Source organism: Podarcis bocagei (assembly GCF_964188305.1).
Source record: "Podarcis bocagei genome assembly, chromosome: 15".
In the NCBI taxonomy this organism is placed as follows: domain Eukaryota; kingdom Metazoa; phylum Chordata; class Lepidosauria; order Squamata; family Lacertidae; genus Podarcis; species Podarcis bocagei.
This window is the reverse complement of record NC_138141.1, coordinates 4,940,911-4,964,239: the sequence shown is the minus strand read 5'-3', so window position 1 is coordinate 4,964,239 and position 23,329 is coordinate 4,940,911. Positions and strand designations below refer to the sequence as shown.

The following is a 23,329-nucleotide window of genomic DNA, read 5'->3' as shown; positions in this document are numbered from 1 at the left end:
TGTTCCAAACGTCCAGTACCCTGGAGTTATGATTTGTGTTCTTCTGAGCGTTCAAAGCAAGCTGCATTCTAACTGCCTCAGAACTCCAAGGAGCAGTTGCTACGGTGCTCAGACCAGCTCCACTCTTTTCAGGTCCTCTCCTAGATCAGACGCTGGAAGAGAAAGACATGGAAAAAGCCTTCACTCTGGAAAAAGACTGGTTGAAGAACTGATTCACGCAGGTGCATATATGCAGCGCTCCTCAGTTCCCCACCAACAGAGCAGTGTTTTCTTGGATAGGAACAAATTGACATTTATTTCCTTTTGTCCTGTCTGAGAGCCACTTGGTAGGCTTTTCACAGTGTGTGTGTGTGTGTGTGTGTGTGTGTGTGTGTGAGTGAGAGAGAGAGAGAGAGAGAGAGAGAGAGAGAGAGAGAGAGAGAATGAGGACTAAAGCCAGAAGGGATTCTTTCCTGAACAGGAGCTGTATTGGTCTGTTGCACCAAACTTTCTTTCAAGGGTAGAATGCATAACTTTGGTGGGATCATGCCTGACATTTTACCAATGGAGAGGGAAGGGAGGGGATCATAGGAATGCAGAGGAGGAGTGGACTAGACAAGAGCCCAATTATCTACATGGAGGGGGTCCCTAGAACAAAAGGGGTCGTGTAGGACACAACATTATGTCTGAGGACTGGGAAAGGTTATGGAACACCGGTATGAAATTCACGGCATGTAGTGCCTTGAAAGAGAACATTATGAAAATGGTATACCGGTGGTACATGACCCCAGTCAAGTTGGCTAAAATATACCATCTTTCTGATAATAAGTGTTGGAAATGCAAGGAGGCAGAAGGGACATTCTTTCACCTCTGGTGGACCTGCCCGAAAGTAAAGGCCTTTTGGGAAATGATACATAATGAGTTGAAAAAGGTATTCAGATATACCTTTTCTAAGAAACCAGAGGCCTTTCTTCTGGGCATGGTGGACCGGAAGGTGCCAAAGAAGGACAGAACCTTGTTTATGTATGCAACCACAGCAGCTAGGATTCTTATCGCAAAGTTCTGGAAGACACCAGATTTACCCACACTGGAGGACTGGCAGACGCAGCTGATGGACTACATGGAGTTGGCAGAAATGACCGGCAGAATTCGAGATCTGAGCGAAGAAACAATGGAGGAGGACTGGAAAAAATTTAAGGACTATTTGCAAAAATATTATAAGTTGTTTGAGTGTTAAGATTGTGCACGATTAAGAAACGTTATGCTTCTGCAATTTATTTTAAGTAAATGATAAAGTAAGTATTGATGGAAAAAAATGAGACAAACTAGAAACAAAATATTATGTTTATTAAGAGTGTTAAAATTAAATTACAAATTTTTGAAATTGGTAACATAATAAATACAAAGGTATAATAAGTTGGGAAATAAGATAACAAATTGCTGAATTGGTTAGAATGATGAACGCAATGCTGAGAGGATGCGAGGAGGTCCAAAAAGATGTCGAAAAAATTTTATAATGATCTTTTCTTTTTTCTATGTTTTTCTTTATATATATGGAAAATGTTTCTTGTATATTGTTGTCCAAACAAATTTGTTCACCTACGGAAAGAAACGCAATAAAAATTTTTTATAAAAAAAAAAAAAAAAAAAAAAATAGAACAAAAGGGGTCGTGCGGTTGTGCAATTTCTTCATCCCTGCGGAAGTCTGATTCCTGGCACTTATGATTGCAGGTACAGCAGACTTTTCCATTCCTATGTCTCAAGGTGGGAAATGCAGAATTTGCCCTAGAATGATGGCATTGTTTTAGCTGCACATCACTATTTGCTCAAACTTTAGGAGGTGTCCATATGATACTGTGCCGAAGTATCTAACGGTTATCTTTTGTCTGTCTTTTTCTCCAGCATGCCTTCTATCGCCAGCCTTCCGAGCGCTAAAGCGGAACTTCCACCCCAGGCGCATGATGGGTCCTTCCCAGTCCGCCTCTTGTGCAGGGTGTCCTGCGTGCAACTCGCTGCCTTTCTCCTGGCTGTCCTGGGCTGCCTAATGAGCATCTGCTCCACATCTGCCAACCTTGACTGGAGAGTGTGGCAAGTGGACAAAATCATGGGCAGCAACCAGCAGGGCATTGTGGGCATTGGCATCTGGGGTGCCTGTTCTGTAAGAAGAGTTACCATGAAGAAAACCAACATGATATGCATACCATTCAATGATAAGGAGTCCCTACCACCTGAAATCATCGTGGCCCAGGACTTGATGCCAATGGCCTCAGTGGCCAATGCGGTGACCATTCTTTGGATGGCCTTTGCTCTGTGCAACATCTTTGAGCCGGGAAAAGACGAAAATTTCATTGATACCTTCTTTTCAGTTGGAGGAAGGATAGAGTTGGCAGCGGGTACTTGTGTACTGATTCCCATTGCATGGAATCTTCACTCTGTATTAACAAACGAAGGAATTCCGCTTCCGGAGGTTTTGGGAGTGCCTCCGATTCCCACAGAACAACGTGCTGGAATGGCCATCTATATTGGGTTTCTTGTGCAGCTTCGCAGCTGTTAAACGGAACTCTGGTTCTGGGTGAAAAATATTTTTGGAAAAGGAGTGAAACAAACACTTCCAAGCCAAAATTTGTAAATGACCCAGAAAGTGTTACAGACACTGAAAACCCAAAGCTGAGGATGAAATACAGACAGTACTTCTCTTCTGTGACACTGGAATGTGAAGGAGAAAAACCCACTATCTGGCGGAGATGTCAAAGTCATATTAAAATGGAAACCATGCCAGGCTCACTAGCAATATGGCTAAGGAATGGTTCCCGTCCTGTGACTGGCTTTTTTTAACTGGAAGCAGGGGACGTTGTGTATATTTATTTTCTTATGCATATTCTGTTGGGTTTTTATTTTAACTGAATGCTTCTGGGATGCTTACAACATAGGGTTAACTATAAATAGGGGGAATAAATGAAAAGTATAAAACTCTTATATTTACCTTTAAATATTTATGCTATATCTCTTTTAGCAATAAAAAGAATGTTATTGCAAACTTATGCTGGAGTGCTTATTTTGCTGCAGACTCTACTGTCTGTGGTGCTTTTCAAATTGCCTGGTTCTAAGCACTGCCCCATCTGGCCATCCACAGGGGAGCAACTAAAACTCAGCATTCTTCTATAGAGAAAATTGCCAGATTCCCCAACTTGAGATGTCTGAGATCAGATGACAAGATGGAATGCAAGGAAACAAAACTGTCCAGGAGAGCTGCTTGCTATCTTCTTCCTGAAGCTTCTCTGACAACTTATTGAATGGCTTCCAATTGAGGTTACACTGTAGCCTCCCAAGTTTCTCTAATTTCTTACTCTACAGAAAGCAATTTATGAGAGCTTACAGCACTTTCTGCAAGAAAAATAAACACACTTTTAACAATGACCTGACTGCTAGATTTTTTTTCCCAGTGAGAAGAATAGCTACTGATTTTTCTTTTATTGGTAAAGAAAGCTTGGTGTGTGTGCAGGTGAGTGTGCATATTGGGCCCCATTTATCTTGGCAGGTCTGCAGTTTTGAAATATTCATCATCTTAATGCAGAAAAATATGAATCTCTTAAAGTTTTGACTTCACATATTTGGCAGCACTAAATCCACATTCAGGATGGGCTGCCTGCTGGAGCTCTTGGAAGTCCCAATGGAAAGAGAAGGGGGGAAAGAAATCCATTATAAAGTCCCAATTAATCTCAACAATCTCAAGTATTGATTTTCCTTTGCCTTTTATCAATTTGAACTCCTTGTTTGAGAATAACTCATTGCAGGTAATAGACTGAAATAACGAAGTCCTACAAGGTTATAATTGACATTATTTCCTAAAAGACGTCCATCAGAAGTTATTGGCCTAAAAACGATTTCCCAGATACCATAGATAATCTGATAGTACTCAACATGGCCCATAAGGGGGCAGGAGAGGAAGCCAGATATCAGGGGCTAAGATACTGAGCTTTGAATAAGAAGATGCACAGTTCAAAACTCATTGCTGCCATTAAATCGTTAGGTGGCCTTAGGCAAGATCCCTGCCTCTCTCCGCCTTAGCTTTCCTCCAACAATGCCAGCATAACGTTACTGAGATTTCTTCTTTGTTTAAATCAGGCACAGTTAATACCCTGGACACGGCCGCCTTAAGCCTTAAGAAACGAAGAAAAAAGGGAAGAGAGAGAGAGAACAAGAAAAGAAAAGAAAAAAGAATAAAATATAAAGGGAAAAGAAACATTAGAGACTGAGAAAAGGGGCTACTGATTTTCAATCTGCCAGTTACATAAAAAAAAGATTATTTAAGACAGCCAGTCCATGTTAATATCCATATTCTCCACTTTCTGTTATAAACAATATTTCTTTTAAGTCAAAGTGTCTCAGAATCATTCATTTATTTTCCCCATGAAAAGTGCAAGAGGGATTCTCAGTTTTTTATTATTATTGGTAATTAACTTTACCTCCATTAATTCCCACCACCATTCCTCCGTATAGGGTAATAGTACATCCTTCCATCCAAGTCCATGTTAAAATCAGAGCCAGATCATTGAAGGCAAATAAAGCTTACTTAGAGTGAACACAAACCTTCCTGGACTAGTCATATGATCCTAGCAAATCAGGAATGTGAGGGCAAATGAAGCCTATTCAGAGAAGCACCTCCTGAAAAAGTAAACTTCTTACAAGCATTCTGGTTGGCCATTGTAAGAACAGAATGCTGAACTAGATGGGCCTTTGGTCTTTGACCCGAACCCCCCCCCCCATGGGCCTTCCTCCCAAAGCTCAACAACTTTGACCCGAATCCCCAGAAAGGGGGATCATGATAGCAGCTAGAGTATAGCAACACCTGGAAGGCTTTATACTAATAGTACTGTATATTAGAGGTTTCCCTGACCCTGCTATTCCTTGCAAAGTACCTCCCTTCTTCTTTTCTCTGGCCTTTTCATTTCCGTTTTTATGTCTATCCTCCTCCATTTTCATGCTCTCTCTTCCCATTTGTGTTCTTTTAATTTAAAAAGGCTCTAGGGCTGGCATGGGGCAGATCATACTCATAGACTGGGAGAGGTGTTGGGAGAGGAGTTAAGCTAGAATATTGGGGGAGATGGAAGCTTAGAATAAACCTTGATTTGGAGTCATAAGAAGAGTCCAGTTGGCTCAAGCCAAGCCTTATGAGGAACAGATGAGGGAGTTGGGGATGTTTAGCCTGGATAAGAGAAAACTGAGCAGTGATATGACATCCATCTTCCAGTATCGGAAGGGCTGTCACATAGAAGATGGAGCAAGCTTGGTTTCTGCTGCTCCAGAGAGTAGGACCCAAACCAACGACTTCAAATTATAAGGCAATTCCAACTAAACATTAGGAAGAACTTTCTGACAGTAAGAGCTGTTTGACAGTGGAAGGGACTCCATCAGAAGGTGGTGAACTTCACTAGAGCATTTTAAACAGAGGTTGGATGACATCTGTCAGGGATTCTCTAGCTTTAATTTCTGCATTGCAGGAAGCTGGACTAGACACCCCTTGGGATCTCCTCCAACTCTACAATTTTGTGATTCTAAGTCCAGCACTCTGTCCTCACAGAGACCACCAACCAGATGCTCCGAGGGGAAATCCTCAAGGAAAATCTGAGTGCAACAACAGCCTGTCCACCTGTGATTCACTGCAACTGGTATCTGACAGTGAAGAGGTTTTGTTCATTCTGATAGCCTCCTCATCATCCGTGTATTTGTCTTAACCAGTTTGAAAGCCGTCCAAGCCGTCACTACCTCTTTGTGAATTCCAGAATTTGATTATGTGATGCATGAAACAATCCACTGAAAATGTTCAGATAATTACTCTTCCAAAGAACAACCTGCGCCGTTTTCTTTTTCATACCTTGGGATGGGCTGTATTTGAACAATACCTAGCCCCTCGTTGGTGCTTTAACATTTACTCTGCCAAGTCTGACAGTCCAAGAGAGCTGCTGGTGAATTATTAGCTTGGAAGCCTGTCAGACCCCAGCCTTGTGCCTTCTCGCCGTCTCAGTTGGGATTCAGCTCATCCATCACTCCTGGCATTCACATAATTCAACAAGAGGAATGGTGGGTTGTCAGTCAAGACAAGAGTTCCTCCCTGGACCACCTCAGCTCATGACACTCATAAATATTCTATGCAATTTTGGTTCAGACGCCAATTCACTCAGCTTTCCTGTTCCAATCAATAATGTTCATTGGCTGTCAGAACCTAGATGACCAGTGGGTACACAGGAAGTTGCCTTATACTGAGCCAATCTCTCAGCAGTGTGGACACTATCAGCAGCTCTCCAGGGTTTCAGGCAGCGGTCTATCCTGGCCATGCCTGGAGATGGCAGGGACTGAACCTGAAACCTTCTGCATGTCCCCTTGGTAGTGGAAGAGACCACCCTTATAACATCCTGCTATATTCATTGAAATACCTGGGATTGCTCAGCCAGCAGAGCATGAGACTCTTAATCTCAGGGACATGGGTGGGTTCAATCCCTACATGTGAAAGATTCCTGCATTTCAGGGGTTGGACTAGGTGGTCCTCATGGTTGCGTCTAACACTTTGCGTCTAACTCCCTTCTATGGTTCTGTGGTTCCACAGGTGCACTGAAACAGTGCAATCTTTTGTATGTGTACTCAAAAATAAGGCCTCATTCTGCTTCAATGGTGCTTACTCCTCAACAAGTGTTCTTAAGGTTGCAGCCAAAGTCACTGCATTTAACATGCCTTGGTTTAATTCTTCTAAATCAGGGATAGTCAATGTGATGCTCTCCAGAGCTTGCTTGGCTCCCAGCACCCTTCAGCCCCATACAACATGATCAGTGGCCTGGGATGATGCTTTGCCCTCTTCTAAATAATTGTCTTTCCCTGTTCTGGATAACAGCTTGGGAGTGAAGATCAGGACCTTGGTGAATAGGCCTTATGCTACAATACTGATGAAAATCATTTCTGGGAACAATAGTTCCTTGGGAAATTGTTCACTTGGAAGGGAGTAAAGGTAAAGGGAAAGGTACCCCTGAGCATTAGGTCCAGTCGTGGACGACTCTGGGGTTGTGGCGCTCATCTCGCTCTATAGGCCAAAGGAGCCGGTGTTTGTCCACAGACAGCTTCTGGGTCATGTGGCCAGCATGACTAAGCCGCTTCTGGCAAACCAGAGCAGCACACGGAAACGCTTCCTGCTGGAGTGGTACCTATTTATCTACTTGCACTTTGATGTGCTTTCAAACTGTTAGGTTGGCAGGAGCAGGGACCGAGCAATGGGAGCTCACCCCATCGCAGGGATTCGAACCACCGACCTTCTGATCAGCAAGCCCTAGGCTCTGTGGTTTGGATCACGGCGCCATACGCGTCCTATGGAAGGGAGTAGCCCCAAGCAAAAAGACCCAGTGTCAAATGCCTGTCAACCTAATTCATCTTACAGGCAGGTCTAGAAGCAGCTGTGTGGCCACGTTTCTACAGTGGTGCCTTGCAAGACGAAATTAATTCGTTCTGCGAGTTTTTTCATCTTGCGAATTTTTCGTCTTGCGAAGCACGGTTTCCCAGAGGAATGCATTGAAAATCAATTAATGCGTTCCTATGGTCAAAAAAAGTCCAAACAAAGCCAAATTTGGTACAAAAAGAGTTTATTAAGTGCTCTTTAAAGTCACACATACTGTAAAGAGCATTTCAAAAATTGAAGGAACAATAATTTAAGTTTCTAAACATGACAGAAAAGCATTTAAAAATCACCAAAGTGTACTGTACATACATTTTCTAAGACTCTGGGGGACAACTCGAAGAAGGTTCCTCTTCCACTCTTTGCTTCTTGCTGAAGAACCTGTCCATGGTCTGCTGCTTCATCCGCCTTTTCAGCACCTCCCTGAAAGACGACATGACCCTCGTATCAAAAGTGTTCGCAAGGTCACGTGTCAGGTCCTTGTCAGGGTGGTGCCGCTGTGCAAAAGCCTGCACATCTTTCCACTTCTGGCAAATGTCCCTCAGTTCTTTGGAGGACAGCCGTTCCTCAGTTGCTTCCTCCTCTTCCAGCAAGGCCTGCTCCTGCGCAGCCTCTGCCTGCAGTTCGACCAGCTCCTGGGTGGTCAGCTCGTGGTCGTGCTCCTCCACCAGCTCGCTGACGTCCTCCTCTGTGACCTCCAGGCCCATGGTCCTCCCCAAGGAAACAATGTCCTGCTCCACTGTTGACTCTGGTGCATCAGAGTCACTTGGTGCCACACAGTCCGGCCACAGGCTGTGCCAAGCGCAATTCAAATTTCCCTGGCTGATCCCGTCCCAGGCCGTGGTGATCATCTTCAAGCAGGTGACGATGTTGAAGTGGTCCTTCCAGAATTCCCGCAGGGTGATGTTGGTGCAATCAGTCACCTCGAAGCATCGCCTGAAAAGCTCCTTGGTGTAGAGTTTTTTTAAATTGGCGATGAGCTGCTGATCCATCGGCTGGAGCAGTGGCGTGCTGTTAGGCGGCAGGAACATGATGTTGATGAAGCTGAACTCCTCCAACAAGTCCTCCTCAAGGCCTTTAGGATGAGCAGGAGCATTGTCCATCAGAAGCAAAGCCTTCAGCAGCAGGTTGTTGTCCAGCAGGTACTGTTTGACAGCAGGGCCAAAAGCAAGATTGACCCAGTCCACAAACAGCACACGTGTGACCCAAGCCTTACTGTTGGATCGCCACATGACACTCAGCTGCTCCTTGTCGACCTTGTGTTTCTTGAAGGCCCGTGGGCTCTCCGAGTGGTACACCAGTAGGGGCTTGATCTTCAGGTTGCCGCTTGCGTTGGCACAGAAGAGCAGGGTCAGACGGTCCTTCATGGGCTTGTGGCCAGGCAACTTGGCCTCCTCCTGAGTGATGAAAGTCCTTTTGGGCATCCTCTTCCAAAACAGCCCGGTCTCGTCGCAGTTGAAGACCTGCTGTGGAACGTAGCCCTCCGTCGTCACAACCTCCAGGAACTCCGCTGCAAAGTCTTCAGCCGCAGGAACATCAGAACTGGCAGCCTCTCCATGCCTGACCACGCTGTGGATTTCAGATCTCGTCTTGAACCGGTCAAACCAGCCTCTGCTTGCCTTGAAGACTTCTGGCTCGCCTGAGGTTCCCGGCTGTTTCCGGACGAGGTCTGCGTGCAAGGCCTTGGCCTTCTCACAAATGACGGCCTTAGTCACTGTGTCCCCTGCACGCTGCTTCTCTTCTAACCAGATGAGCAGCAACTTCTCCACCTCCTCCATAACAGCTGGGCGGTTCTTCACGATCCTGGTGACTCCCTTGGCTACATCAGTTGCAAGGATCTTCTCCCTCATCTTCAGGATGGTCCCAATGGTCGATGGATTCCTCCCGTACTCCCTGGCGAGGTCTGTCACGCATCCACCATCATGCTTCCGGATGATCTCCTTCTTCATTTCCAGCGTAACCTTCTCCTTCTTCCTCTCGCCGGCCTCTGCAGCAGCAGTCTTCTTGGGCCCCATGGCAGCACAGCTCCTACCTTCGCAACCCCCCCCCCCAAAAAAAATCAGTGCTTCACATCCAAAAAATTCAAAAGCACCAAACCTCCCAGAAAACACACACGCTTCCAGATTCTTGCAAACCCCTTCTCAACAATTCCCTGACCCCCCCCAGCCACCCACCACACAGAAATCCAAACCCAGAAATCTTTTTTTTTAACAACAGCAGAGTGCCCCAATGGTCACAAAAAATCATAAAAATGTAGAAAAAAACACACAAGCTTCCAGATTCTTGCAAACCCCTCCCCAACACCAAGTCCTTGAATTCCAAACACCCCAACCCAAAATCCAACCCCCCCAAAAAAAAAGTTTTAAAAGTTTAACTTACCAAATGGCTGCAAAAGAAGTTTTGGAAAAGCTTCAAAAATCACCAAAGTCTTCAAATACCTCAAAAACGGCTACCACACTGCGTGCTATGAGTTGCTCCTCGAAGTCAAGTCGCAACTGCACCTCTTCAAGCAATGCACCCTGGGTATTAATGGTTTTAAGAAAAAGGAAACAAACTTGCAAGACGTTTTCATCTTGCGAAGCAAGCCCATAGGGAAATTCGTCTTGCGAAGCAACTCAAAAAACAAAAAACTCTTTCGTCTTGCGAGTTTTTCGTCTTGCGAGGCATTCGTCTTGCGAGGCACCACTGTACTTTACAGGGGACAGCAGTCTATTTGAAGGACCATCTGGTTTTAAAAACCTTAAACTGGGAAAGTAAGGGCCTTGAAGCTGCCCGGAATAGTAAGCTGAGGTCAACTGGCCAGTCCTCTCCACAGCAGTGGAGTGTATTGCATTTCTGTTTAAATGATAAAAAGGTAAAGGACCCCTGAGAGTTAAGTCCAGTCACGAACGACTCTGGGGTTGTGGCACTCATCTCGCTTTACTGGCCGAGGGAGCCAGCGTTTGTCCACACACAGTTCTTCTGGGTCATGTGGCCAGCATGACTAAGTCACTTCTGACGAAACCAGAGCAGCACACGGAAACGCTGTTTACCTTCCCACCGGAGCAGTACCTAAGTACACACCTACAACTAATGGCTATTCTTAAGTGGATAAAAGTAAAGGGACCCCTGACCATTAGGTCCAGTCATGGCCAACTCTGGGGTTGCGGCGCTCATCTCACTTTACTGGCCGAGAGAGCCGGCGTACAGCTTCCAGGTCATGTGGCCTGCATGACTAAGCCACTTCTGGCGAACCAGAACAGCACAGAGAAACGCCATTTACCTTCCCTATTTATCTACTTGCACTTTGACGTGCTTTTGAACTGCTAGGTTAGAAGGAGCTGGGACCAAACAACGGGAGCTCACCCCGTTGCAGGGATTTGAACCGCCGACCTTCCGATCAGCAAGCCCAAGGCTCAGTGGTTTACACCACAGCGCCACCCGGGTCTGTGATGGTTATTTCTAGAGCAATGCATGTATGCGTATAAAGTAGCAAAAGCAGATTTATGCAGATCTGTATCCTCTCTTGGTGACGCATTTCATCTTTTCCTTTTGGAAACAGCCACCTTATTCTAGACATCTGTATGAATATGTACTCTCTTGTGCTTCTTCTAATATTCAGTGTCTTTAGATGCCCCCAGATTCTAGAACTACAAGTTATATTTCCATTAATTGAATGGCAAAGCCCTTATTTTGCCAAGCATTTAACTCTCAACCTGTTGGCTATTGAAAGTCAATGAGGTTATGCACTTTAGAAATCTATATAGAGAAAGAAATCTCTCTGTGACTCTTGTTTATTATTAGTATTAAGCCACGTTGGGAACTCTTTTTGAAAGCCGGAAAGTGTAGCAAAGATGATTCTAGCTTTTCTGTTCTGTGTCTTGCTACCACCGTGTGTTCTCAAACGTTGAAGCTGAGCTTTCTCCACTGTTTACTAGATCTGAACTGTCTCAGGTTAATCCACATAATATTTAATGTACAGGACTTCCCAAAAATAATCCAAGGAACTGTAGTTCATCCCTCACTGAACTACAATTCCCAGCACCCTTGCCAACCTTCCGTTCCCATGATTCTTTGAAGAACTCACATGCGTTAAATGTATAGTGCAGATGCGACATTAGTTAAAACTGATCACATGCAAAGAACAAGGAGGGGGGGGGACGGGAAACATAGACTTGTAGAGTTGGAAGGGATCATGAGGTTCATAGCCCCTCCTGGCTTTGGAGTGACAAAAAGAGACTTCTCAAAGAGATTGAGCACCACCATCTGAGCAAGTCCACTATGACATGTTCACACACCATTGTATCCAGATACGTTCTCTCCTGTGTAGAGCAACAGAGGTATTTCATGAAATTTATTTACAGCTTGATTGTATAATAAAAAAAAAACCCTCGGAGAAGGGCCACCTGGAATAGCCACACCCCCATGTTCACACATGCAGTGAAAACACCTTCAGGGAGGGGGGCTTTGGTCACACAGTAGTATCATGGAAGGCACCGCCATGACCTGGTTGCGCAGGGTTCCAGGTCAATGAGAGCCCTTTGAGCAGAGCCTCCTATTCCTGCAAGTCTTTTGCTATGGGTGGCACTGTGGTCTAAACCACAGAGCCTAGGGCTTGCCGATCAGAAGGTCGGCGGTTCGAATCCCCGTGACGGGGTGAGCTCCCATTGCTCGGTCCCTGCTCCTGCCAACCAAGCAGTTTGAAAGCAGGTCAAAGTGCAAGTAGATCAATAGGTCCCGCTCCGGCGGGAAGGTAAACGGCGCTTCCATGCACTGCTCTGGTTTCGCCAGAAGCAGCTTGGTCATGCTGGCCACATGACCCGGAAAAACTGTCTGTGGACAAACGCCGGGTCTTGGCCAGTAAAGCGAGATGAGCACCGCAACCCCAGAGTCATCCGTGACTGGACCCAACGGTCAGGTCCCTTTACCTTTACGGGCTGCCATACATCCAGATTTTCCTGGACATCACCGCAATTTCAATTGATGTTTCAGGGTGTCCTGGTTTTTACTTTTTGAAATGTGGCAACCCTAGCTATCTGTGGACACCAGGGTGCAGCTGCCCAGCACATGACTTCTGGGGTATGGCTACTCGGTATCACTCAACTTTCATGTTTGTTCTGCGGAAGAGCTACAACACTTGCAATAGGTTTCCCAATCCACACCCATGGGGATGTTTATATGAACATGTGAGGTCAAAAATGTGTTTGCCTTTAAGATGTTACCAGGCATTTTGTGTGTGTTGCACTCATTAAAATGTATATTCTGAAAGATGTATGCACCAAATGCAATGTTTATGCATGTTTAGTAAGCAACATAATTTAAAACTAGTATTCTGTGGCATGCTGCCCTCAACACTGTAGGCGAAATTCAGTGTTATACTACATGAATTTAGGAAAGCAGAGAACAGGAAGCTTAACTGTAGTCACACCAGCTGCAACTCAACGGAACTTAATTCCAGCACCTCTGTTGGGCGCCATTGCCATTCTAAGAGAACAAGAGAGTTCACTGTGATTTACAGCACTTTTTTTCTAGAAAAATAGCAGTAAGTCACCCCATTGGTCCTTCTAGCTTATTGTTGTCTACAGAGACTTATAGCGGCTCTCCAGTGTTTCAGAAAGGAGTCTCTCCTGGTCTTACTTGGACATGCCAGGGATGGAACCTAGGACCTTCTGCATGCAAAGCAGGTGCTCTTACTACCTGAACTACAGTCCTTCTGCTTTAAAGCCATCCAAGTTGTCATATGAACCAACATGGACCTCGCTAGATTGCAACTTGCACAAACACAGAAGAACCAAACATAAGACCACCAAGACAAAAGAAGAGACGCCGACTGAAACAACAACGTTTTGTCTTTATTAGGAGTTCCCATGGTAATATAACACAGAGTTCGTAAGGAAGAAAAAACACAAGACTCATTTTATGCCATTGAGAGAATGGTCAAATTTTATCAGTACTCCTTTTGTCTACACACATGATCAGCTTATTCACTTACAGCTCCTTCACTCATGTTCACAAGCACAAATCCAAGGGTTAAAATCCATCTAGTAGTAAATTCTACATGGTTTAATTTTTTTAAAATTATTATCATTATTTTCCTTTTTCTTTAGAGCATCAAGTCACTGCGGCAAATTAATTCCAAGTTCAATGTCATTTCCTTTAAGCATTTACATATGACATTCATGAAACAGACACACAAAGCGAGCAAGCTCCCACAGGAAAAAAACATGCTTACATAGCCTGCAAAGTTTTATTTCTTAACAAATCCTTTATTCCCTCCCCCCTTAAAAAAACACACACAATGGTCCAAGAACAAAATAATGAACACGAGGGGGAAAAGGAAGACTCAAGTGAATCACAAAGAGCTGCGCATGTTTCGTATAACTGAAACATGGGGTTGCATCCAACTAACCTCTACTCAAGGCACACTCATTGAACGTAATGGATCTAAGTTAGCCATGTCTATTAATTTCAATGAGTCTACTCTGATCAGGACTAACATTGGATACAACCCACGGTCACTTCCCCCCTCCCCCTTCCCGAAACAGAACTTTGCTTAAATTCATCAAAGCATAAGTGGCGAGGAGAGAGAGAGAAATTAAAAAGCTGCAAATATATATATTACCCTTAACTAAATATTTTTTAATTATTTAATAAAAAGTGCAATCTCTGAAGCAAACAAAACAGAACCAAAACACAAATGAAAACTGTCTGGAATGATGAAGAGCCATCAGTTATGGGTGAAAGGGTGAGAAAGGGGGAATTCAGTTCAAGCCTCGACTGCCTTTCAGCATCTGACTGGCAGATTTTTACTACTCCTGGCTGAGTTGCACAGTGCACAGCCTGGAATACAGAAAGCGTCCTACACTAAAGTCCAGTTGAGCTATTACCTTAGACTTGTTCACACATTACACTAAACGCAGGTACAAGCTGTGGGTGGGTGGGTGGGTGCATCTGTTGCTGACTGACTGTGCAAACTACACTCTTGTTGACAACACACCTATGAAAATCTACAGAAGAGCACAGCTCCACTAGAAAGGGGTGTTGGTGCACTCACTGAATATAATGTGTGATCTCTGTATACAAATAGTTGAGCTGTGCACTCGTTATTCATGAGTAGCATTCAACGCACAATCAAGCATACATTCATTCAAGCAAGCAAACACTTGCATAACACTTTGCATCTGTCTTCAGGGTAATGTATTTTGTGTGCACAGATCATATAACATGTGAACCCCCCTTGCATGTAAGCTCAACATGTGAAGGAGGGAGGAATGTGAATGTACCCATTGTCCCCAGCAATAATGCCTCGTGTCTTCAGAGCTGTTATATATCCTGGCAAATATACAGGGGGTGAGGCGTGTGGTGTCAAGCATAGGCCCAGCAGGCCCACTGCTTGGGGACCAATGCACAGGACTCAAGGCTCACCCCCCCCCCAAAATGCCCAGTGCAGCAGGGTACACTAGACAGCACTAGAGATCCACACCCCCTCTGTACTGGGTGTGTGGCTCCAGAAAGGATCAGAGAGGGGCAAATGCATTATGCAGGTGTGAACTACAGTGGTGGGAGATGAGTGAGTTCAGTCTGTAGGGATGGCCGCCTCTGCAATCTCATAGCCCCCTCCCAGATTCCAAGGAGGCTGCTGCTTCCCTTTTCCACATCACTCAAAGAAATTGGCTTTAGTGTGGCAGATGTGTTTTGAGGAACGGGCTGTGGAGCCACTTTTGTAGATCACAACTCCATCACTTGTTGGACTTTAAAAGACAAAACACATTGACCTGGCTATATTCTGCTTTTCCTTTCAAAGAATCAGCAAATATACAGATGTTAGGATTTTTTTAAAGTAGTTGTGTTGTTGTTGTTTTTAAAAAAGAGGGGAAATGTGTGGCAAAGTATCAATTTATAATCAACTGAAATGAGTGAATGAAGAAAATGAGGTTATGCTGCCTTCACAATTAATAATTTATTGTAAGGTTCTATGAAGTATTTCCGCATGTTCTTTACTAGGGCTGATTGTGTGGCACCTCCACATGGACACTCAGGAACAAGAATCTGGGCTATACTTGGGAAAACCTTTTCTAATAAGGGGGTGGGGGAAAAACATGCTATTGGCCCCATAATGTGTAATCTGCTTCCATGTACACATACCCTATGAAGCTCAATCCACATTTAAAAGGGTGTCAGGCTTACTTCAGATTCCCCATAGGTCTAATGAAATACCTCTACACAGAGGTGCACCAAAAAAAGAAGGAATGATTTAAGTACAGCTTAGCACATTATCAACTTCGTAGAATGCAGTGACCTAAATTGGCACAAGCGATTTAAGGGTCAGTACACAGACACTGCACATTAGATTCAGCTCCAGGCTAACCGAGTCCTGCTGCAAGCACAAAGGAAGGGAGGTTGCCATATGGTATAACACAGGCTCTCATGTGCAGGGGCAATGTTCCAAGGCAGCCCAAGGAACCAGGAGTCTTATGTGCAGTCCATGTACCTGCTCAGTCTCTCATCTACTCAAGCAACCCCACCCATAAGACTGCAAGCCTTGACTGTGGAGAGGCAAGGGTGGATGGAGGCATAGGAGGTGGGCATGGGCCAAAGGGGGTTGATGCGCAAGGGAGGAAGGGTGGTGGAAGAGACTGGCACAGTGTTTGCACATGAGGAGGTGAAGAATCCAGGCACAGTTGCCTCTGGTGGTGCATCCATGATAAGACCAAACCAGTGGTTCTCAAAGGGCGTGGCAAGCCACGCAGGTGTGGCAGGAGAGGATGGCAAGCGTGGCAGGAAGATTCAAGGACAATCCAAGAACCATTTCAGTGTAGCATGGATATACAACCAGAAACTGTATCCATGCCTCTCTTCAAGAGCACTGGCTATTCTTCTACACTTCTCCGCATGTTGTGAACAGGGATTTTCAACTCTGACATATATGGAAGGTCGGAAAAGAGAAAGGCTTCTTTATGTTGATGAGAAGATGAGAATTTGTCTCAAATTAGACCTAATATAAATGAGATTACCAGGCAAAAGCAAGTTCACACCACTCACTGATGTGTAAGCATACATCCTTCAGATACATATGTATGAGGCTTATTTATCATTATATTTTGGGGATGGTTCATGTTCTTATGTAGCTGCATTGTTTTATACTTTCTGGGTGTTCAATGGTCATATTATAAAGTAGTTGTGTTCTACGTTATGAATCAAGCTCTGCTAGGACTTGTTTCTTTTTGTTGTCCAATGCACTGATCAATAAAGAAATTGGTGTGGCACAAACAAATTTTTATTCTGAAAGTGTGTCCCAGAGAAAGAAGTTTGGAAACCACTGGACTAGACTGTTTTAAAAGAGATTCCCTTTCCCTCCAAGTTCTACTTGAAGTCAGGAGGTGATCGTTTTTGCTTTTTAAGGGAATGGGTCATTTGGCAGCATGATTCCTAGCTAGATCTCCTGATTTTAGTTCTGAACCCAACTGATAAAGAGCTGGTGTTTAGAAAGTTCTCCAATGGATGGACATGCAATGGCGCCAATAAAAGGTGACTTACTCTATGCAGAATCTGACACCCTTACGAAAAGGAGAATGGAAAACCAGTTGACGATACTGCTTGGACACCCAACATATCAAGGTGGAGCCGGCCCAAGAATCAAGTGAATTATCTGACATACAGATACCTGTGGCAGGATGGCCATAAGTTGTTAGAAGGACCTTGGACCTCTTGCGGCTCAGAAAGACAAGGATGAGCTTAATTTCAAAATAAGGCATCTCAAAGCATAACACATCAATGAAGCAAGCACACATGTCCTCTCTCTCTCTCTCTCTCTCTCTCTCTCACACACACACACACATACAAAACATCTATTAAAACAAGGAAATGGATGAACAAATGATCCTTCAATTCTGAGATGGGATTAGCGCATTAAAACCCAAGAACAACACGGGCTACATCCTCCCAGCACCATAATACCTGAAACCTTAGCAGCACAACTTCTACCTTCCTCTAATTGGAAAGTGGGGTGGATACAGATTTGGTCCTAGGGGAATCATGACTCCCACATTTTTTAAGATGCAGGGCTGCAAGTCCAGTTTCTGAAACATCCAGTTTAAAACCTCTTTTTTTTTCCTATTCCTCTTTCCAATAGTTAAACGTGAACCTTCATTTATATAAAAAGTAAAATATAAAGCAGCTTCTGGGAAATTCACTTTTTCCTTCCTTTTTTAAAAGAAAAACAAAAAGATAAAATGGTGTTAATGGTGATATAAGTCACAAGTTCTACTCTTCAATGATTTACTCCTTTTTTCTGCATCCCCCACGTGTCAAAATGGGGGAGGGGGAGTTTCCCAAATGTATAAGGAACGGGAGGAACGAATAGGTTCTGTGAAGATGGCGGGGGGGGGATTGACAACAAAGGGGCTGGGGAACTGCAGCCTTAACTAGGCCTTACCCATTGGCTGCCCGCAGTAACCATCACAGGCTCTAAAATAATCAAAAAAAGGGTCTTCAAGTGCCCCACCCTCGCCCATGATCCGCTAAGCGGTCATGTGTTTTCCCCCTTTCGTTGCTCTTTTTTTAACCCAAGCTGGTGATATTGGCACGGCCACCAGGAGGCGCCACTATGCGCTGCGTAGTGCGGCGTGGAATATTATCGTCAATCTGTGCACCTAGAAGGAAAGGGACAGAGGAGGAGAAGTGCGTAAGCATAGTGGAAAACTGAGCATATATACATAAATACATAGAGTTATTGGTGACTTAAGTTAATGGTGACTTCAGTGTCCGGCTCTGGCTGGGGCAAAATGATGCAAAGAGACACTGGATGGGGACAGACTGCCATCAGCACAGCACACCAGGGCTTAAAAGCTTGTACTGGCTGCCCATAGGTTACCAGGCCCAGTGGCAAAGCTGCATGCTCCACTACCGGAGGAGGAGAGCAGGCGTGGGTGTGGTGCGTGCGCCAGGGGGAGTGGCAAGCCACCTGCGAGGGCGTGACCTGCGTGGCAGGTGCTCAGCGCGTGTCGGGGGGGGGGCGCTGCAATGGCACCCTACCAGAATAGTGGTGCCAGGGGCGATCCACTCCCTCCGCACCCCCGGTCCTCTGCCAGTGACCAGGCCAGGTTCAAGGTCCTTGTGTTAATTTGCAAGGCCCTTTTGGGTCCAGGATATCTGAAGGATAACCTGATCATGGACAGCTTTTCTGGAGGTCTCTGATGGTGCCCCCACCCCATGACTCTAGATGTGCAGCTTGCAACGTCTAGAAACTGTGTGCTCAGTGTTGTGGTCCCAAGCTTGTAGAACTGCCTCCCCGGTGCCCACCCTCCTTGCTGAATTTCAGATGCATAACATTGTCTTATTCCAGCAGCCATTTTAAGGTAGCGTGTGTCTGGTTTCATTCTCTACAGGGTCTATTTTAATGCACACCACTTTAAAAATGCTAATAACTGAACAGCATATAAATGCCTTAAGTAACTTAAATGAACAATAAAATGTGCTCCCAAGTCCACAATGCTCTCAATCCGGCACACTCTCAGGACTTCTCTTCACAACAAACAGGAAAGCACCTTCCGTATCAACTCATCTCCCCCTGCAATACTACTAATTTGTTCATCAGGTCCTGCTCAAAGTTCCATTCACTGGGGAGTTTTGGTTGCCGCTGACAAGAATCAGGGCCTTTTTGATAATGGCCCCTCTGGAGTGGAATTCTTGTTTTGTGCATGGGAAGGAAGAGGACCCAGGGCCTTCAAGAAATAAAACAGAAATAAGATTTCACCATAATAATTTAGCCTCACATAGGTATGTACCAGACAAGCTAAATCCAGACTGGTGCAGGTTCCTGACAGGCGGGGCCTGCTGCTTCGCTGGAGACGTCTTGGCCGAGGACGCCGGTGTGACAGTTTTCGGTGTCACTGATACTTCACAGACTGGGCCGTCATACAGGCCACGAGGAACACCTCTCAGCTCAGCCAGCTAGGGGAAAGAAGGGGAAATGCAGGAGAAAAAAGCACTGAGAAGCAGCCCTGATTATGGACACATTCAGCTTTAACTATCAGTGTTCCAGTTCTCAACATGCAGGAATGAGAAATCTGTGACCCTCTAGCTGCCTTTGGACTCCAACCACCATCAGCCCCAGACAGCATGGTCAATGGTGAAGGATGATGGGAGTTGTAGTCCAACATCTGAAGGGACTACAACTCCCATTGCTCCTGGCCATGCTTGCTGGGGCTGATGGGAGTTGTAGTTCAGCAACATCTGCAGGGCCAAACCTATACATGCTTATTCAGAAGGCCCCACTTCTGTTCAGTCAGTGGGGCTTGCTCCCCTGTAAGTGTGTTTAGAACTGAAGCTCAAATGCTTCAAGCTGACAAAGAGTTAGCGCTGTGGAGCAAATGTTCTAAATGGAGGCGTCATCCTGCCCAAGCCAACTCTTTTCCACTGCTTAAACTCAAACCAAACAGAATGCTTTCATCCAGAAGAGGGCAGTATTTGAAATAGATTCATTTTTCTTTTAGCAAACTTCACCAACCTGGGTGCCATCTGGATGTTTTCAACTACAACTCCCATCATCCCCAGACAACTCAGCCGTAATCCAAAACATCCAGAAGCCACCAGGATGGCAAAGGCAAGCTTCTCTTCCTAGATCTCCTGAAGAGAGCTAGATAACAATTACAACCAGGCCAGTGAGCTAGGCTTAACTCCAGTGCAGCTATGATGATTTACAACTGGATTTGGCTCTAAAAGAAGAAAATCAAGGCACGTTTTAAACTTTTGGTCTCTTGCTAATAGCTTTTGTTTCTGGCGCTTTTGTTTCTGGTGCAGCCCATTGAATTCCTAAACCACACCTTAAAATGGGGGTCAGAAAACTTTTTCAGGAGGGGGTCAGTCCACTGTCCCTCAGACCTTATGGGGGGCTGGACCCACCCTCTCCCAAAAGCACCCCCTCCTCCAAAAGGACCCCACCGCCACTCATGCCGCCGCCGTCTCGTCTTCAGCAGCGTCGTCCTCTGCCTTGGCTAGGTGTCCGTGGGGCGCAGAGCCCATGCCACTAGCCTGGGCAGCAGAAGCAGCCTCCCTGCCACCGCCGCTTCCTCTCACTTGGCTCTTGGCCATACGCAGCCGCCTCAGTGGGAAGGAAGGGGCATCGCGCAGAAGCGTCTGTGGCTTTGGATTGGCTGCAGGAGCTTCTTGCAGCCAATCCGAAGCCGCGCCAGTGTCACACAAGTCAGTCCCCGTGCGGCGAAGCCTCCACGCTGCGCCAGTTAGCGCAGGGACTGACTGAGCGGCCGGCCCCTGGGCCTTAGTTTGCCATAGTCCTTCTGCTACAAAATTGTTTGGTGTTTTTTTTTTAAATTGAGGGGTGGGTGGAAAAGGGGAATAAAGACAACCAAAATGTTTGATTTCTTCATTAAAGCTTTCCGAATAATGCTCTCAGTTGGGAGAAAATTAAGGACGGGTCTTTGACCTAGGATGGTGTGTGTGTCGTTCAGAAGGTAAGGATTGGGACCAGGCTCTCAGGAGCACCAAAATACACAAGGCAGTGTGTGACACACACTTTTACGAGGGGCTGCAACCCTTTCACTCTGCTCGCCAACTGCACCTCCCCCTTTGCATTCGTGCTACACTTCACCCATCCCCTCGCTTAATCCCTCAGCTTGCCCCACTCCTCCCCCATGGCTTCCCCCAAGCCCCACCTGCTTCCAAAGGGGGAGGGAGGCTTGCTAGCCCCCCTACCTCTGTTAAACTGCTCACCTGGTCCTGTCTGCTGTTCCCCTGCTGCACTTAGCACAGCCTACTAGGGGCCACACAAACTGCAGAGTGTGATGACACTTTACATTTTTATGTAGGGTTGCCATATCTTGAAGAGCAAAAAGGAGGAGAACCCGAGCCACAGAAAGAGACGCCTGGGTGAGTGGGGCCGCCAGGCCCACGTGCCTCTTTCTCTGGATCAAACCCACAGCGGCTGCGGCATGCAGAGCAACCCAAGCCCCCGGAGCCCAAGCACAGACCACCCCCCCAAAACCCAGACATTTCCTTTAAAATGTAAAAATCTACCCAGGCGAGGATGTTGGGCTCCCAAAAAGAGGACACGGCCGGGTTTTCCTAGATGTATGGCAACCCTATTTTTATGTATATAGGAAGACCAGCGGTAGCAGCAGGAACAAGAGCATTTATTACATTTGTTAGTCGTTTCAAACAAGTAAGTCTCTAAGTGGCTAAAGATAAAATACCAGCAAGCAAAATCAGAAGACAGAAAACTTTAAAACAACACTCAATGAAAAATTCCCAAAATACTCACCCAACAGCACAATAAAAAGGACACAGCTTGTATGTGAGTGACCATTTCACACATCAAATTATATGCAAAGCACGATTATTTATTTATTTTATTTATTACATTTATATATCACCTTTATCTTCCGAGGATCCCCAGGTGGTGCACGTGGTTCTCATCCCCATTTTATCATCACAACAACCCTGTGAGGTGGGGTCAAGCTGAGAGATGGTGACTGGCCCCCAAGGTCACCCAGTGAGCTTCATGGCCGAATGGGGATTCAAACCCTGGTCTCCCAGGTCCCAGTCCAACACTCTAACCGTTACACGACACTGGCTCTCCATTACTGTGCATTTATTCGCTGGAGCCAGTATCAGAGATCTGGCATTGCTGGGTACCAGTCAAAGCCCATGTTGCAGCAGGGGGCTCGCTGCCCTAATGATGTAAGAGGAGCCCTCCTGAATCAGAACCAAGGACCATCTATTTTTCCATGCTGTTTCCCACAATTGCCAACCGGGTGTCTTTTGGCAGTGGTGGCTGGTGTTCACTGGGACTGGTGGGGCAGAAGTCAGGGGAGACCAACAGTAGCTGGAGCCAGTCAACCAAAGGCACAGGCTGACAATTGTAGGAATCAAGGCATGCCGATGGAGGCTGGTTAAGTGCAGACTGAGATTGGTAGGGCAATGGCTACCTCAAGGGAATTCAACATCTAACTGTTGCAACTAGGGGAACCTGAATGATTAAAATCCTGCTATCCAATTTACTGAGCTTTCAAAGGACACACGTTCACCCAGCCTACTCACCCTGCTCCTGGCCTTGATGCGCTTGTAAACGAAGTCAGGGAAGGGCTTCCTGGCAACGTATCGCCCAGAGCCCTCAGTCACATGGAGGTTGCTGTCCTCCAGCACGATCTTCCCCTGGCTGATGACCACCAGCGGTGACCCACGGCACTCCATACCCTCAAAGATATTGTACTCCACAGCCTAGGAGGGAATTGAAGAGTTAGCCCCAGTCTAAATCTTATTTAATGTTCTCATAGCACACTGTTAACTCCCTGATGACAGTTTCCACCCACCCCCTACAGTTAGGCATATTAAAAAGGCTCCCTCTGGTGCCAAGGGATATTTTTGGGTGCCAGGAGTGATGTGTGCTTCCAGTTTCAAATTCAGAAAGCAAGTTTAATTCAGACAGCAACTGTGCCTAAGCCATCAGAAGTTTGGGGGAAACCCTTCAGTCCAGATGTGCAATGGACTGAAATATGGGCTCTTTGAAACTCAGAGCTTGCATGTTCTTGCATAATCCTTCTGTATTTCTGTCACTCACATAAACAATGCAGCGGAGGTTTGTGCTTGGACAGGCCGTGGGGGGAAGTGCAGAAACCACTTACTATGTTGTGAGTCTTGGCTGAGATTGTCTTGACGCTGTCTGGGTCCCAGATCACCAGGTCAGCATCAGAGCCCACAGCTATACGTCCCTTCCTGGGATAGAGGTTGAAGATCTTGGCTGCGTTGGTGCTGGTCACAGCTACAAACTGGTTCTCATCCATCTTACCAGTAACCTAACCGTAAAAGGTAGCAGTCCCATCAGAGGAACAGAGGCAATAATAAAGAAATCCTTAAAAGCAAACACAGTAACTCAAAATTCATACAGTGCTGAAATAGGGGGCAATCCTGCTAATC

At 45.7% G+C, this 23,329-nt stretch overlaps 2 protein-coding genes across 7 annotated transcripts in view; one reads left to right on the top strand and one right to left on the bottom strand.

Moving 5' to 3' along the window:
• LOC308574215 (uncharacterized protein) overlaps window positions 1-23,329 on the top strand; it is a 97,928-nt gene that overhangs the window by 17,297 nt on the left and 57,302 nt on the right. The window contains exons 6-8 of one of the 3 annotated variants that reach the window (XM_081171834.1): window positions 133-221; window positions 1,882-3,481; window positions 4,105-4,359. The exons of the other annotated variants lie outside the window; for them this stretch is intronic. Of the exons in view, the coding sequence (XP_081027960.1) occupies window positions 133-221; window positions 1,882-2,024 (232 nt within the window). The 3' untranslated portion in view covers window positions 2,025-3,481; window positions 4,105-4,359. Of the gene's footprint in view, window positions 1-132; window positions 222-1,881; window positions 3,482-4,104; window positions 4,360-23,329 lie in introns of those variants that run through there. 3 annotated transcript variants of the gene reach the window in all.
• DPYSL2 (dihydropyrimidinase like 2) overlaps window positions 13,228-23,329 on the bottom strand; it is an 87,845-nt gene continuing 77,743 nt past the window's right edge. For 2 of the 4 annotated variants that reach the window (XM_081171669.1, XM_081171671.1), the window contains exons 11-14: window positions 23,038-23,208; window positions 22,454-22,633; window positions 19,171-19,348; window positions 13,228-18,048 (exon numbers count right to left, since the gene is read on the bottom strand). In XM_081171669.1, the coding sequence (XP_081027795.1) occupies window positions 17,957-18,048; window positions 19,171-19,348; window positions 22,454-22,633; window positions 23,038-23,208 (621 nt within the window). In that variant the 3' untranslated portion in view covers window positions 13,228-17,956. The remainder of the gene's footprint in view (window positions 18,049-19,170; window positions 19,349-22,453; window positions 22,634-23,037; window positions 23,209-23,329) is intronic. The other 2 variants (XM_081171670.1, XM_081171672.1) reach the window with 1 other exon arrangement.